General features: G+C 47.1%; 1 protein-coding gene across 1 annotated transcript in view; it reads right to left on the bottom strand.

The window, feature by feature from the left end:
• Nucleotides 1–15548, bottom strand: part of col11a2 (collagen type XI alpha 2 chain) — a 116151-nt gene that overhangs the window by 66886 nt on the left and 33717 nt on the right. The window contains exons 8-14 of the mRNA XM_062974296.1: nucleotides 15303–15434; nucleotides 14094–14252; nucleotides 8758–8817; nucleotides 5767–5808; nucleotides 5598–5660; nucleotides 3609–3683; nucleotides 75–161 (exon numbers count right to left, since the gene is read on the bottom strand). Coding sequence (XP_062830366.1) covers nucleotides 75–161; nucleotides 3609–3683; nucleotides 5598–5660; nucleotides 5767–5808; nucleotides 8758–8817; nucleotides 14094–14252; nucleotides 15303–15434 — 618 coding nt within the window. The remainder of the gene's footprint in view (nucleotides 1–74; nucleotides 162–3608; nucleotides 3684–5597; nucleotides 5661–5766; nucleotides 5809–8757; nucleotides 8818–14093; nucleotides 14253–15302; nucleotides 15435–15548) is intronic.

Genomic DNA, 15548 nt, shown 5'->3' with positions numbered 1-15548 from the left:
CCTCTTGGTCAGTAGTGATTTATAGCAGCTGGTTAAAACACAAATCCACACGTCCCGCAATGGGGGCCACTCACCCGGGCTTGTTGCAGGAAGGCCTGGGCCTGGGCTTCTTGGGCGGCCACCACCGGGCCCTTTCCCCCGCCGCTGCTCCCGAAACGGAACTGGGGAAGGGAGAAAGCAGATGTCACACCCCTTTGGGATCCTAGCATTCAGAAGGACACTCAATCTCACAAGGAGCTGAGAACTGGAAGTGCCTTGGAGAACTATAAACCCCAAGATCCAACCAGGCGGCACCATGACCATGGCTTCGTATCTAAAGCCAAGAGGACACCAAAGGCATAGCCTATGAATTGATATGTGCAGGCACAAGAGGGTGTCCATTTTCTTGCGGGCAAAGTACGACTCACCCAAGACCACCCTTTATTAGTAACTAGCTTATGTACCCATCCTCTAATGCTAGTTTCACTACGTAACAACATTTGGAAAAAATTCTGATCTTGGTTTGAAAGTCTCATTTCCTGTTTAATTGCACAGTCCTGACTTCGAAAGTAGTTGTCGTACTCCAGAAACTTTGTTTTTGTGCCACAAACTACTGTATATACAGTAGAGTCTCACTTATCCAACATAAACGGGCCGTCAGAACGTTGGATAAGCGAATATGTTGGATAATAAGGAGAGATTAAGAAAAAGCCTATTAAACATCAAATTAGGTTATGATTTTACAAATGAAGCACCAAAACATCATGCTATACAACAAAATTGACAGAAAAAAATAGTTCATTACACATTAATGCTATGTAGTAATTACTGTATTTACAAATTTAGCACCAAAATATCACCATGCACTGAAAACATTGACTACAAAAATGGTAATCCAGAACGTTGGATAAACGAGACTTGGATAAGTGAGACTCTACTGTACTCGAGTATAAGCCTAGTTTTTCAGCCCTTTTTTAGGACCGAAAAAGCCCCTTGGCTTATACGCAAGTGAGGGTCCTGGCTGGCTTATACTCGAGTATATATGGTACATTTATTATTGTTCTCTATTTTTATTGGTATTATTACATTTATTATTTTACTCTAGTATTATTGTTAGTATTACATTTATTTAACATTATTTTTATTATTCTTAATACATTTATTATTTCACTCTGATATTATTATTGTTATTACATTTATTATTTTACTCTATTATTATTAAAAGGATACATAAGGGCATTTACATTGAAGAAGATGAGAATAATGATTTAATCAGAGTTGGACAGTCTTATCTTAAATTAGAGTTTTATGTAAATATCCAAAACATTTAACCTACCGATGCCTTGATTAATGTAATTTTATTGGTTTCTATTTTTATTTCTGAAATTTACCACTCTCGGCTTATACGTGAGTCAATGTTTTCCCAGTTTTCTTGTGATAAAATTAGGTGCCTCGGCTTATATTCGGGTCGGCTTATACTCGAGTATATACGGTATGTTGAATTGATTGAGACTCTATTGAAAAACTAGAGCAAAAATGTGCTGCTGAGTGATATCCCTTCACTCCACAAAGACAAAGTTTTTGCAGTTCGAACCAATTAGGAAATGATATTTATAACCCAGGAACAAAATCATAGTGTTGCATAGTGTCATTAAGGTAAAGGTTTACCCTTGACATTAACTCTGAGGGTTGGTGCTCGTCTCCATTTCTAAGCCGAAGAGCCGGCGTTGTCCGTAGACACCTCCAAGGTCATGCGGCCATGGGCATGACTGCATGGAGTGCCGTTACCTTCCCGTCAAAGCAGTACCTATTAATCTACTCACATTTGCATGTTTTCGAACTGCTGGGTTGGCAGAAGCTGGGGCTAACAGAGGGAGCTCACCCTGTCCCGTGAAGTCAAACTGCCGACCTTCTGGTCAGCAAGTTCAGCAGCTTAGCAGTTTAACCCACTGCACCACCATACATTATTAGTCATACTTATTGTCGTTGTTGTCGTTTTATGATTGCTGAGTAAGCAGGATAATACATCTTTGGATACATCTTTCCGGTTTACATTTAGTTAATTTGCAAAGTAATTTTACTTTATTTATTTTATTGAGGGAATGATATTAATGTGATTTCATTTTTTTAAAATCTTAAATAACAAGTGCAATTATTGATATTAATCAAAACAGCCCCTTGTTTATAATATGGTTTGGACAATATATGCAATCATGGACGATATCTTGGGCTGGGAAGCGGGGTGCTAAAAGCCTATCTGAGATTTCGCCTGTTTCAGTTTCGGCCCCTGACTCCTGCCACGCTCTGCAGGCCTGGTGCAGACACAGGCCGGGGCCCCATCTACACTGCTATATGAACTGGACTATATGGCAGTGTGGACTTCAGATAACCCAGTTCTGTTGGAAACAGAAACCTTCTTCAAGCCTCCACTAGTTATCTGTTTGTATATAATTCAGCTTGCTTACTGCATTGTATATGTGTGTATTGGTATGCAGTTTTCCGTAACTCGTTGTGGGAGGGGCTGCAGACCATGTGACCAGATCTGGGATTGTTCAGGACTCAGACTCCATTTTAGACCCCGGACTCCATTGGACTTTCAGATTAGACAGAGACTCTCTTAGACTCTCAGAACAGAGAGATGTTTTAGACCACATCACGAGAAGACAGGAAAGCTTGGAGAAGATCATGATGCTGGGGACCAGATCTGGGATTGCTCAGAGCTCAGACTCCATTTTAGATCTCAGACTCCATTGGACTTCAGATTAGACAGAGACTCTCTTAGACTCTCAGAACAGAGAGATGTTTTAGACCACATCATGAGAAGACAGGAAAGCTTGGAGAAGATCATGATGCTGGGGACCAGATCTGGGATTGCTCAGAGCTCAGACTCCATTTTAGATCTCAGACTCCATTGGACTTCAGATTAGACAGAGACTCTCTTAGACTCTCAGAACAGAGAGATGTTTTAGACTATGGACTGTTAAGATTATGAGAAAGATGCCCTGTGTGACCTGCACAGAGGAACTACTTCAAGTCCTATCTGTAACTGGACTGATATGCAAAGTGCCTGTATGCTGAATACATGAAGTTTGTGAGTAAACCAACTATGTTACTTTTAAAGAAGTCTACTTATATTGTCTCTTGAGAGCATGATTTAAACCAAGATGTTTTAAGGGAGAGGAGATGTCTTTTGGGCAACTGAAAGAACACTTCTAAAACTCTGCTACATATGTGTGTGTGTGTATTTTGTGCATTGACATATCTTTCTCCCTAACAGTTCAAAGAGAGATCTAGGCATATCAGTCTAACAGCTGAGAGACCTAATTGCCTTGCATGAATGCTAGTGGGTATTTACCACTAAGGGGAAGGTTGACTGAAGCAAGTTTTGGACTCTTCTCAGGGAGATTCCTGATTTCCCCAAAATGGTGGTGAATGACATTGTCCAAAAGGTTATGGGGATTTCCATTTCCCAAAAGGTTGTGGCATCGTTTTCCCAAAAGGTTATGATTTCTAACACGGTCATGCCTTTCCAAAAATCATAATTCTCCAAAAGGTTCAAGACAAACAATCTGGATATGTGGAAGTGGATGTAGACTAAGATCCCTCCCCACCTCCCATACTTGACTTACTGGGAGCATCATGGATGAGCCGGGGGGTCCAGGGGTCCCGTCTGAGCCGGGGAGGCCTGGCCGTCCAGGGGGGCCCTGCGGGGAGAAAGCGGGGGGAGGTGGGTGAGAAGGGCAGTCCAGGGCAGGAGGGGAAGGGGCCCTTGAGGACATCCAGCCCAACCCAGCGCTGTGCAGAAAGTATCAGCTCTTCCTCATGGAGACTTCCCCGCTCCCCCTTTCCCTCTGGCCCTCAAGTCATCCAGACCTTTCTCCAAACACCAGGGGCAGGGGGATAAAATAATAAATAATGAATTAAAATAATACAATATAATAATAATGATAATAATAATAATAATAATAATAATAATAATAACTCAACAAAAACAGAAACTCCTCAAAACACAGCAGACAAAGAATCAGTACAAGAAGACCGCACTACAAACTAGAGCTGACAGCTGGCACAACAAAACATTACTTGGAAAGTTCCTTCACAAAATTGAAGGAAAAGCTGACAAGGAGAAGACCTGGCTATGACTCATGAATGGGACCCTGAAGGAGACAGAAGGCCTGATCCTTGCAGCCCAGGAGCAAGACATCAGGACAAAGGCAATCAAGGCCAAGATCGAAAAATCAGCTGATGACCCAAAATGCAGACTGTGCAAGGAAACCGACAAAACCATTGATCATATCCTCAGCTGCTGTAAGAAAATTGCACAGACAGACTACAAACAGAGGCACAACTATGTGGCCCAAATGATTCATTGGAACTTATGCCTCAAGCACCACCTGCCAGCAGTAAAGAACTGGTGGGATCACAAACCTGCAAAAGTATTGGAGAATGAGCACGCAAAGATACTGTGGGACTTCCGAATCCAGACTGACAAAGTTCTGGAACACAACACACCAGACATCACAGTTGTGGAAAAGAACAAGGTTTGGATCATTGATGTCGCCATCCCAGGTGACAGTCGCATTGACGAAAAACAACAGAAAAAAACTCAGCCGCTCTCAGGACCTCAAGATTGAACTTCAAAGACTCTGGCAGAAACCAGTGCAGGTGGTCCCGGTGATGATGGGCACACTGGGTGCCATGCCAAAAGATCTCAGCCGGCATTTGGAAACAATAGGCATTGACAAAATCACGATCTGCCAACTGCAAAAGGCCACCCGACTGGGATCTGCACACATCATCCGAAAATACATCACACAGTCCTAGACACTTGGGAATTATCCGACTTGTGATTTTGTGATACGGAATCCAGCATGTCTATCTTGTTTGCTGTGTCATAATAAAATAATAATAATAATATATTTTTGAATTGATAGCTTCCCCAACCATCACACTTTTACATAGATTTCTTGTTCTACTTCATGGCATTTCACCTCCTGCTAAGTACAAGTCAATATATATCTAAAATTAATACCTAACCCTGACTTCAAATGCATATCACTGATTTTATCCATCTGGACCCTTGTAAATTCAGCTTGAGCTCATCACTTCAATATCACTCTACACACAGCCCCCCAAAAAAAGATATTCCCTTTCAATTCCAATTAATCATATCTTATCTGCATGGCCATATCATGTGGTTTAATAATGTGGTTTAATAATAATAATAATAATAATAATAATAATAATAATAATAATAAAAAAAAAAACTTTATTTATATACCGCCCTATCTCCCGGATGGGACTCAGGGCGGTTTACAGTCATAAAAGCAACACAAACATTACATAACAACATAACTGCATTGAACTGCATTATGTGGACTATATAATGCAGTTATGAAACTGCATTACATGGTCTTCTATGGCCTTTAGACCTGTATGTATGCAGTACTCAGATGCAGCCACAAGAGGGCAGTATAGCGATAGAAAGGATCAGTTGCTGGCCTCTAGGTATGAATGTATACAGTGGCATGTGGATGGGTCTTCTATGGCCGGTCTTTCAAGGATTTGTTCTTCTATACGTTGCCTTTCCGCTTCCCTTCTCAATGGCACTCACTCACCCTTTCGCCAGCGTCTCCTGGGGGTCCGGTGGGCCCTTGGGTGCCGGGGGGTCCGCTCATGCCCTGTGGGGTAAAGAAAGGGGGCACAATGGACTTCCATTGCCACTTGTGGGGTGCCATTCCGGACACACACCCCCCAACCCACCCTGCTGCCCCCCAGGAGTCTTACCGGGGGTCCTTCGGAGCCAGGCCGTCCCTCCACCAGCATTCCCTGCAGAGAAAGGAAAGGGGGAGAGGAGGGCGAAAAGGGGGTGCTTGTGACCAGGAGACACACCAGCCTCTTCCACCAGGGCATCTCTCTGGAGCTGGAACTCCACATATATAAAGTGAAAGTACGAATGTTTGTTCCACAAAGGTTCCTACCTGGCTTGATGGATCCGGACCAAATTTGGGACACATAAACCCTTCACAATCCCACTTAAAATACTGGAAGGGGTTTGACTGCAAAAATTGACTCCTTTTGGGAGCAGGTCCCCAAAAACCGATCAATAGGTCTGTATGGATGCAGCACTCAAATGCAGCCACAAGAGGGCAGTGTGTAGATGTAGAAAGGATTAGCTCCTGGCCTCTAGGTTTGTATGTATGCAATACACAGATGCAGCCACAAGAGGGCAGTGTGTAGATGTAGAAAGGATTAGCTCCTGGCCTCTAGGTTTGTATGTATGCAATACACAGATGCAGCCACAAGAGGGCAGTGTGTAGATGTAGAAAGGATTAGCTCCTGGCCTCTAGGTTTGTATGTATGCAATACACAGATGCAGCCACAAGAGGGCAGTGTGTAGATGTAGAAAGGATTAGCTCCTGGCCTCTAGGTTTGTATGTATGCAATACACAGATGCAGCCACAAGAGGGCAGTGTGTAGATGTAGAAAGGATTAGCTCCTGGCCTCTAGGTTTGTATGTATGCAATACACAGATGCAGCCACAAGAGGGCTGTGTGTAGATGTAGAAAGGATTAGCTCCTGGCCTCTAGGTTTGTATGTATGCAATACACAGATGCAGCCACAAGAGGGCAGTGTGTAGATGTAGAAAGGATTAGCTCCTGGCCTCTAGGTTTGTATGTATGCAATACACAGATGCAGCCACAAGAGGGCTGTGTGTAGATGTAGAAAGGATTAGCTCCTGGCCTCTAGGTTTGTATGTATGCAATACACAGATGCAGCCACAAGAGGGCAGTGTGTAGATGTAGAAAGGATTAGCTCCTGGCCTCTAGGTTTGTATGTATGCAATACACAGATGCAGCCACAAGAGGGCAGTATAGAGATAGAAAGGATCAACTGCTGGCCTCTAGGTCTGTATGTATACAGTGCTCAGATGCAGCCACAAGAGAGCAGTATACATAAAATAATAAATAAACTTCATTTATGCCTCACCAATATCTCCCCAAAGGGAATCGGGGTGGCAGTGCTCAGCTAAAACCACAAGATGGCAGTACAGAGATAGAAAGGATCAGCTGCTGGTCTCTAGTTCTGTATATATGCAGTGCTCAGATGCAGCCACAAGAGGGCAGTATATGGATAGCAAGGATCAGCCTCTGATCTCTAGGTCTGTATGTATGTCGTGCTCAGATGCAGCCACAAGAAAGCAGTATAAATAACATAATAAATAAACTTTATGCCTCATCACTACAGTATCTACCTGAAGGGAATCGGGGTGGCAGTGCTCAGCTACAGCCACAAGATGGCAGTATAGAGATAGAAAGGATCAGCTGCTGGTTTCTAGTTCTGTATCTATGCAGTGCTCAGATGCAGCCACAAAAGGGCAGTACATAGAAAGGATCAGCTGCTGATCTCTAGGTCTGTATGTATGCCATGCTCAGATGCAGCCACAAAAGGGCAGTACATAGAAAGGATCAGCTGCTGATCTCTAGGTCTGTATGTATGCCATGCTCAGATGCAGCCACAAGAGGGCAGTATAAATAACATAAATAAACTTTATACCTCACCACTACAGTATCTACCTGAAGGGAATCAGGGTGGCAGTGCTCAGCTACAGCCACAAGAGGGCAGTATAGAAATAGAAAGGATCAGCTGTTGACCTCTAGGTCTGTATATATGTAATGTTTAGATGCATCTACAAGAGGACAGTATAGAGACAGAAAGGATCAGCTTCTGACCTCTAGATATGAATATACGCTATTGAAAGGCTATCCCAGGGGGAGACATACAATGAGGGCAGGGGACACTCTATGAGTCCCTCTCAATGGTTTTTTTTTCGTGTCAGGAGCAAACTGGAGTTGCTTCTGGAGTGAGAGAATTGGCCGTCTGCAAGGGCGTTGCTCAGGGGACATTGCCCGGATGTTTTGATGTTTTTACCATCCTTGTGGGAGGCTTCTCTCATGTCCCCGCATGGAGCTGGAGCTGACAGAGGGAGCTCATCCACACTCTCCCCGGGTGGGATTTGAACCTGGCAGCCTTCAGGTCAGCAACCCAACCTTCAAGTCAGGAGGCTCTTATCCCCTAGGCCACTGGAGGCTCCTCTCAATGGGTTGTTCTATGGGAGGCCTTATTCAGAGAATGCGTACTTGGGCAATAGTGAGGACATACACTAGTACAGAATATAACTATGAGCCTATGATTCTATGACCTAGAGAGGTTCTCGGGTCGGCCACTGCTGCTCCAGAGACTAGGACACAATGGAGCCCTGGAGTCTCCTTCTCAGGAGGCTTTTGTCAGAGGCTGGATGGCCGTCTGCCGGGAGGGCTTGGGCCGTGTGTCGCTGTGTGGCAGAAGCGGGGTGGACAGGATGGCTCCAGGTCTAGGCTCCTCTGATGCTCCGGGCCAGGCGGGTGGCCAGCTGGGCCACAATGGTGCCTTATTGGCCGGTCCCCCTCCTGCTGAGGGAAGGTGGCCGCGCTCTTGCTTCTCCTCCCTGAAGTGAAAGGAGCCATTGTTTGCGGCACCGAAAGCAAGGAGCCTGGGAGTCCCGGGCTGTTCTGAGATAACCACAAACAGCACAGTCGCTCTCTCTTCCTCTCTCTCGCTCGGGGAAACAGGAGGGCTGCTCAGACCCAGAGATTCGCTGAATCCCTTGGATAACTGCATCCAGTCCCAAAAGGGACCATCGGAGCCCAACATGCAGGGGGTTCGGGGTTTCCAAGGAGCGTCTTAGGGTCTCGTTCCGAGGCTGAGAGAGCGTGGCATCAGGTCGAAGGCACTTACCGGTTCGAAGACGGCCGGCTCTCCCTTCTCTCCTTTCATGCCTCTGGGTCCATGGAGGACCTGTAGGTCACAGACATGTAGCCGCAAAGGAAGGGGGGCAGAGTCAGTATAACCTAACCGTGAGGAAACAACACCCCCCAAGTCACACACGCTCTCCTTTCCCATTCCTGTCCCATTTCCCATGCTCTATGTCCATTCCCACGCTCCATTCCTTGGCCTCTGTTTTGCAGGCCAAGGAACTCGGAAAGAAAGTAACCCTAAATCCATGACGGTTTTGGGGAGTTTTAAGACCCAGGCTGCATCTACACTGTGGAATGAATGCACTTTAATCGCCATGGCTTGGTTCTATGGAATCCTGACAGTTACAGTTTGGAGAGGCACAGGAACCCCAAGACTTTGTCAAACCGCAACTCCCACGTTTCCAAAGCCATGAGCCATGGCAGCGAAAGTGAGGCTAAACTGCATTGATTGCATCACGTAGATGTTCCTAGAAGTTTTGTCCTAAAACGGTCAATTGAAGCCCAGCATCCAAGGAGATTTAATGGGGTGTGAGTGGAGAACAGCTTCAAATGAAGCCAAGTCACCCAAAATATGGATGAGAAAGGAAACTAATCCTTGCGAATGGCTCCAAATTCATTTCAATGCATGGATTAAAGATGACATGGATAATAATAATACAGGTTGAGTCTCCCTTATCCGAAATTCTTGGGATTCTGGATTTCTGGGATATCTTGGAGATGGGACTCGCATCTAAGCAGGAAATCAATTGATGTTTCATAGACGTCTTATACAGATATATATATATATACATATACAGTAGAGTCTCACTTATCCAAGCTAAACGGGCTGGCAGAAGCTTGGATAAGCGAATATCTTGGATAATAAGGAGGGAATAAGGAAAAGCCTATTAAACATCAAATTAGGTTATGATTTTACAAATTAAGCACCAAAACGTCATGTTTTACAACAAATTTGGCAGAAAAAGTAGTTCAATACAAAGTAATGTTATGTTGTAATTACTGTATTTATGAATTTAGCACCAAAATATCACGCTATATTGAAAACATTGACTACAAAAATGGCTTGGATAATCCAGAAGCTTGGATAAGCGAGGCTTGGATAAGTGAGACTCTACTGTATGTATATATATATATATATATATATATATATATATATATGATTTAAATATGAGTATATATGCATATATCATATAGATATATTATATTATTACATTAATATGCACTTAGCACTTAGACGATCTGTTCCTCAGCTTACGCGCGGATCACAACATTGCCTCTATTTGCCTCCATTCATATCTATTTCAAACATTATACTAATATAAATAATATAAATTATCATCCGAAATGGACAATTCCTGATTTTGGATTTCTAGATAAAGAGGACTCAATCTGTAATTTTAAAAAAATAGTTGCCAAATCAAAGGCAATGCTTGAGTTTTCTATGACTATATTGAATGAGGAGGAGATTGCTCAAAGTCAATTCATTTGGGATTGTTGGGCTGTGTAACTGGAGGGATTTTGGGTTAGATTTAAAAAAAAAAAGAGGTCATTTTTCAGCCGGCAAATGGAAAGACCAACCGCTGCGGATGTGCAAAAAAGTGGAGCTGGTTGTACCTTTTCAGAAAACAGGCCAGGACTGGGAGCGAATGGGAAACAAAAAGATATTTGTGTCAAAAGCAGGCGAGGAATGAGGCTTCTCGGCCAAAAAAAAGGGAGAGAAAACACTCCTGAACAAACAGGACTCAAGGCAGAGCGAAGCTCTAGGAAAGTTTTGCCAAGGAAGCATCTGCACTGGAGAATTGATGCAGTTGAACACCACTTTAACTGCTGTGGAACCCCGGGGTCTAGAGTTTGGTGAGGCTCCAGCTCCCTGTGGCGGGGAAGGCTGAAGACCTTGCAAAACTACAACTCCCATAGCAGTTAAAGTGGTGTTGAAATGCATTACTTTGACAGGACGCAGCCTGGGACTCAAGGAAAACGAGGGGAAGTTTCAGAAGTACAGTAGAGTCTCGCTTATTCGACATAAACTGGCTGGCAGAATATCGGATAAGTGAAACTGACGGATAACAGGATAGGTGCTCGCTCGCCCGCCCTCCGTCCCTTGCTCACTCACTCAGCCGGGTCCCAGCTGTACCAGGACCTGGCCGGGTGAGTGAGTGAGCAAGCAAGTGAGTGAGGGAGGGCCTTTGTGGCCTTCCTTCTTTTGCCCGCCCTCCATCCCTCGCTCACTCACTTGGCGGGGTCCCGGTAACACCAGGACCTGGCCGGGTGAGTGAGTGAGCGAGCAAAGCGAGCGAGGGAGGGCCTTTGTGGCCTTCCTTCTTTTGCCTGCCCTCCATCCCTCGCTCACTCACTTGGCCAGGTCCCGGCAACGCCAGGACCTGGCCGGGTGAGTGAGTGAGCGAGCAAGCAAGCGAGGGAGGGCCTTTGTGGCCCTCCTTCTTTTGCCCGCCCTCCATCCCTCGCTCACTCACTTAGCCAGGTCCCAGCAGTACCAGGACCTGGCCGGGCGAGTGAGTGAGCGAGCAAGCGAGCGAGGGAGGGCCTTTGTGGCCTTCCTTCTTTTGCCTGCCCTCCATCCCTCGCTCACTCACTTGGCCAGGTCCCGGCAACGCCAGGACCTGGCCGGGTGAGTGAGTGAGCGAGCAAGCAAGCGAGGGAGGGCCTTTGTGGCCCTCCTTCTTTTGCCCGCCCTCCATCCCTCGCTCACTCACTTAGCCAGGTCCCAGCAGTACCAGGACCTGGCCGGGCGAGTGAGTGAGCGAGCAAGCGAGCGAGGGAGGGCCTTTGTGGCCTTCCTTCTTTTGCCCGCCCTCCATCCCTCGCTCACTCACTTGGCCAGGTCCCAGCAGTACCAGGACCTGGCCGGGTGAGTGAGTGAGCGAGCAAGCGAGCGAGGGAGGGCCTTTGTGGCCTTCCTTCTTTTGCCTGCCCTCCATCCCTCGCTCACTCACTTGGCCAGGTCCCAGCAGTACCAGGACCTGGCCGGGTGAGTGAGTGAGCGAGCAAGCGAGCGAGGGAGGGCCTTTGTGGCCTTCCTTCTTTTGCCTGCCCTCCATCCCTCGCTCACTCACTTGGCCAGGTCCCAGCAGTACCAGGACCTGGCCGGGTGAGTGAGTGAGCGAGCAAGCGAGCGAGGGAGGGCCTTTGTGGCCTTCCTTCTTTTGCCTGCCCTCCATCCCTCGCTCACTCACTTGGCCAGGTCCCGGCAACGCCAGGACCTGGCCGGGTGAGTGAGTGAGCGAGCAAGCAAGCGAGGGAGGGCCTTTGTGGCCCTCCTTCTTTTGCCCGCCCTCCATCCCTCGCTCACTCACTTAGCCAGGTCCCAGCAGTACCAGGACCTGGCCGGGCGAGTGAGTGAGCGAGCAAGCGAGCGAGGGAGGGCCTTTGTGGCCTTCCTTCTTTTGCCCGCCCTCCATCCCTCGCTCACTCACTTGGCCAGGTCCCAGCAGTACCAGGACCTGGCTGGGCGAGTGAGTGAGGGAGCAAGCGAGCGAGGGAGAGCCTTTGTGGCCTTCCTTCTTTTGCCTGCCCTCCATCCCTCGCTCACTCACTTGGCTGGGTCCCGGTAACACCAGGACCTGGCTGGGCGAGTGAGTGAGCAAGCAAGTGAGCGAGGAAGGGCCTTTGTGGCCCTCCTTCTCTCGCCTGTCCTCCATCCCTCGCTCACTCACCAGCCGGGTCCCGGCAGCACCAGGACCTGGCCTGGTGAGGGAGGGAGGGCGTCAGGGTGTCGGATAATACGGTGTGTCCGATTAGTGGAAGTCGGATAAGCGGGACTCTACTGTATAATGAAGACTATTTGCAACGGCTCGTTTGTTTGTTTGCTTGAAGCATTTTTTAAAACTTCTGATATTGGAGGGTGTTTATTAATGAGTCCTTTTTGAATCAAAGATGGGGATTTTGTGGGGAGGACAATCATTCCCATTGAATCCCATTTTGCTCCGTTCGATTGTCCAGGCGTGAAACCGCTTGTAATTGACCACATGGCCTTTCCCGTGAGCCCAATAGCCCATGTTGGGGAATGCAGGTGTGTATGTTTCATTTTGTTATATAATGACATCATAACATCACATGATGACATGTAGAACATCATAGCCGCACATGATGATGTCATAAAACAAGGGGGATTGGCCTGGTGATATGGCCCTGTAGTGCGATGTTATCATAGCATCGCACATTACATCACAGGATGAGGAGGAATAGGAGAGGATTGGGTCAATCCAGTGGTGTTGCCCTTTAAGAACAATGACATCATAACTTCACATGATGACATCATTAAACAAGGAGGACTAGGGTGGGTTTGATGTGCTCCTCTGGTTATGATGACATCATAATATGATGACATCATAAAACAAAGAGTGGGGCTGGTCTGGTGTGATATGATGATGTGTCCTCTAGCAAGATGACATCATAACATCACATCTGTGACATCATAGGACAAAGAGGAGTGTGGGTTGGTCTGATGTTGTTGACCCCGTAGCATGATGACATCAAAACAGCACATGATGACAGTCATAAAACTAGGCATGGGGGATTCGCCTGGTAGTATGATAACATCATGATGTCGCATGATGACATCATAAAACAAGGGAGAGTGGGGATTGGCCTGGCCGTGGGGGTATGATGACATCATAACATCCCATGATGACATCAGAGAACGAGGAGAGAGCCCATAGGACTGTTTCCTGTTGCCAGGGTCACGACAACCCGTTTCTAAGCAAATCACCAACTTGAAGACACAAACAAATAAGGTAAAGACATTGCAGGATGTGACATCATCAAAGAGGGCACGTCACAAGAAGCATGGAGGGGGGAAGACAAGACACGCATGCGTGAACAATTCAACACATAATAGGAAAGAGACTCAATTAGAAAAAGGGGACGATGCTACAAAACGGCGACAAAAGTGTCACAGGAAATGATGTCATAGGACAGAGAGATGGAGAAAGACGACACCCACCAAGTGAAGGAAGAGATGACGACCTCTGAGCAGGAAGTGACCCCACAGCCCACAGGAAATGGTCAGGTGACAAACAGAAAGTAACGGCAGACAGCTTTGATCCACAGCCAGCATCCAGAGACACAAAACAGGAGGAGTGTAAAAGAACACCACAACATGAACAACACCAACAACACAACACAGAAACACAGCTGTAATCCAGAAGCCAGCCCAAGATGGCACCCAATAGCCAGCCAAGAGGAAGTGACGTCGTTGAGCAGTGCAGGCAAATGTGCTCGACAGGAAGTGGTCGCAGAAGACAGGAAGTGACGCAACAAGAGAGAAAGGCACAGGGAGGACCGGGGCCCACTTACGCCTCCGCCGCCGTGTGGGGTCTGGGCCGAGAGCACGGGGCCCAGCTCCGACTCCTGGCCTTCAGGCTCCTCGCCATAGGCATCTTCGTACTCCAGCCCCACGCCGGGGAGCGCCTCCTCCTTCTCCTCTGCCGTGGGGGGCGGGCTGGGGGCTCCCTCCTGGCTCCAAGCAGGGCAGGAAGCCACAAGGCGTTAAGGGGGCATTCGCAATCGGGGACCCCCACCTGACCCTGAACCCTCGAGGACAGTGGATCCTTTTTGGATTTAAGTCCGGACTCCCAAGGAATCCAGCTCAGAGCAAAACCACCACCCTTCTGACATCACATACAATGAGGAATACCCAGGAACTCTGCAATCTTCCCAGGGTCCTGAATCTACTTTAAAGATCTGCTCACCGTGTAGCTTTCTGAAAGGACAGGCAATGACCCTGGGCCCTAGCACTTAGTACAAACTGTAAAGGACTATCTTGGGCACTAAGGCTTTATTAATTGATTGGAGCTATATGTCAGGAAAAATCATTCCCAAGATATGTGGCAGGTAGCATGGGTAACTGAGGGGTCAAAATCAGTGCCTAGAAAGGTTGGACCAGAATGACACCTCCAGTCAAGTGAGAGACATGTAATGTCTGGGGTGTCAACATTGAGATAAGAATGCATAGCGAAGAGATAAAAGGCCTAACTGTGTGCTTAATCTTTCTCTTCTTCTTCCACCATGACCGTCTGAGTATGAGTAAGTGTAAATAATTTGGAACAATGATAAACAGTGAACCATCAAGGGCTCTTGCCCGAGATACAGAGTCCCGGTGTGCTTGATTGAAGAAGCACAGAGGCAGGGGAAGAGCACTTCAAAAGTGCATGTCTCAGATCCAACTGTCCAAGATCTGGAGGCTACCGATTCCAGGGGGCAGGGAGAACCTAAGCTATCTTTTTGCGGGACACCCAATATGCTTTACTTTATAATTCAGCACTGTGGGCAGCTCCCTTAACCTTCTGACTTGAGCCAGGAGTGGATTCAGGGCAATGGACCTCACCTAGAACCGGGCACTTCCTGCCCTACTTTCAGGAGATGCTCAGCGTCTTCCCCAATCAGTGGAGACAAGGCCACAGCATGGATACATCTCCTTGCCTGTGCTTTTTAGACTAGAACTCCCAGCTGCCTGAGGAAGGGGATTGTGGGATCTATAGTCCAATTTCAAAGGTGGGGGGTTACCTCTCCGTGTGGCAAGGAAGGCTCAGGGGACAAGGTCTCTTCCCAGTAAGTGGTGTCCACATCTGGAGGGAGAGTGTAGTCGAGGTATTCATGGGGGGCCCAGGGCTCCTCCGTGGGGAGCAGACCCACGTCCTTGGAGGAACAGAGAGACCAGGAAGAAAGACAGGGGGGCCCAATGGCAATCGTGTGAGAAAAGGATCACGGTTGGGTTCAAGAAAGGATGAAAGGTTGGGTTCAAGAAAGAGA

Source organism: Anolis carolinensis, chromosome 2 (genome assembly GCF_035594765.1).
Source record: "Anolis carolinensis isolate JA03-04 chromosome 2, rAnoCar3.1.pri, whole genome shotgun sequence".
Classification (NCBI taxonomy): domain Eukaryota; kingdom Metazoa; phylum Chordata; class Lepidosauria; order Squamata; family Dactyloidae; genus Anolis; species Anolis carolinensis.
The sequence above is the reverse complement of the archived record's forward strand: the minus strand, read 5'-3'. Positions and strand labels throughout refer to the sequence as shown.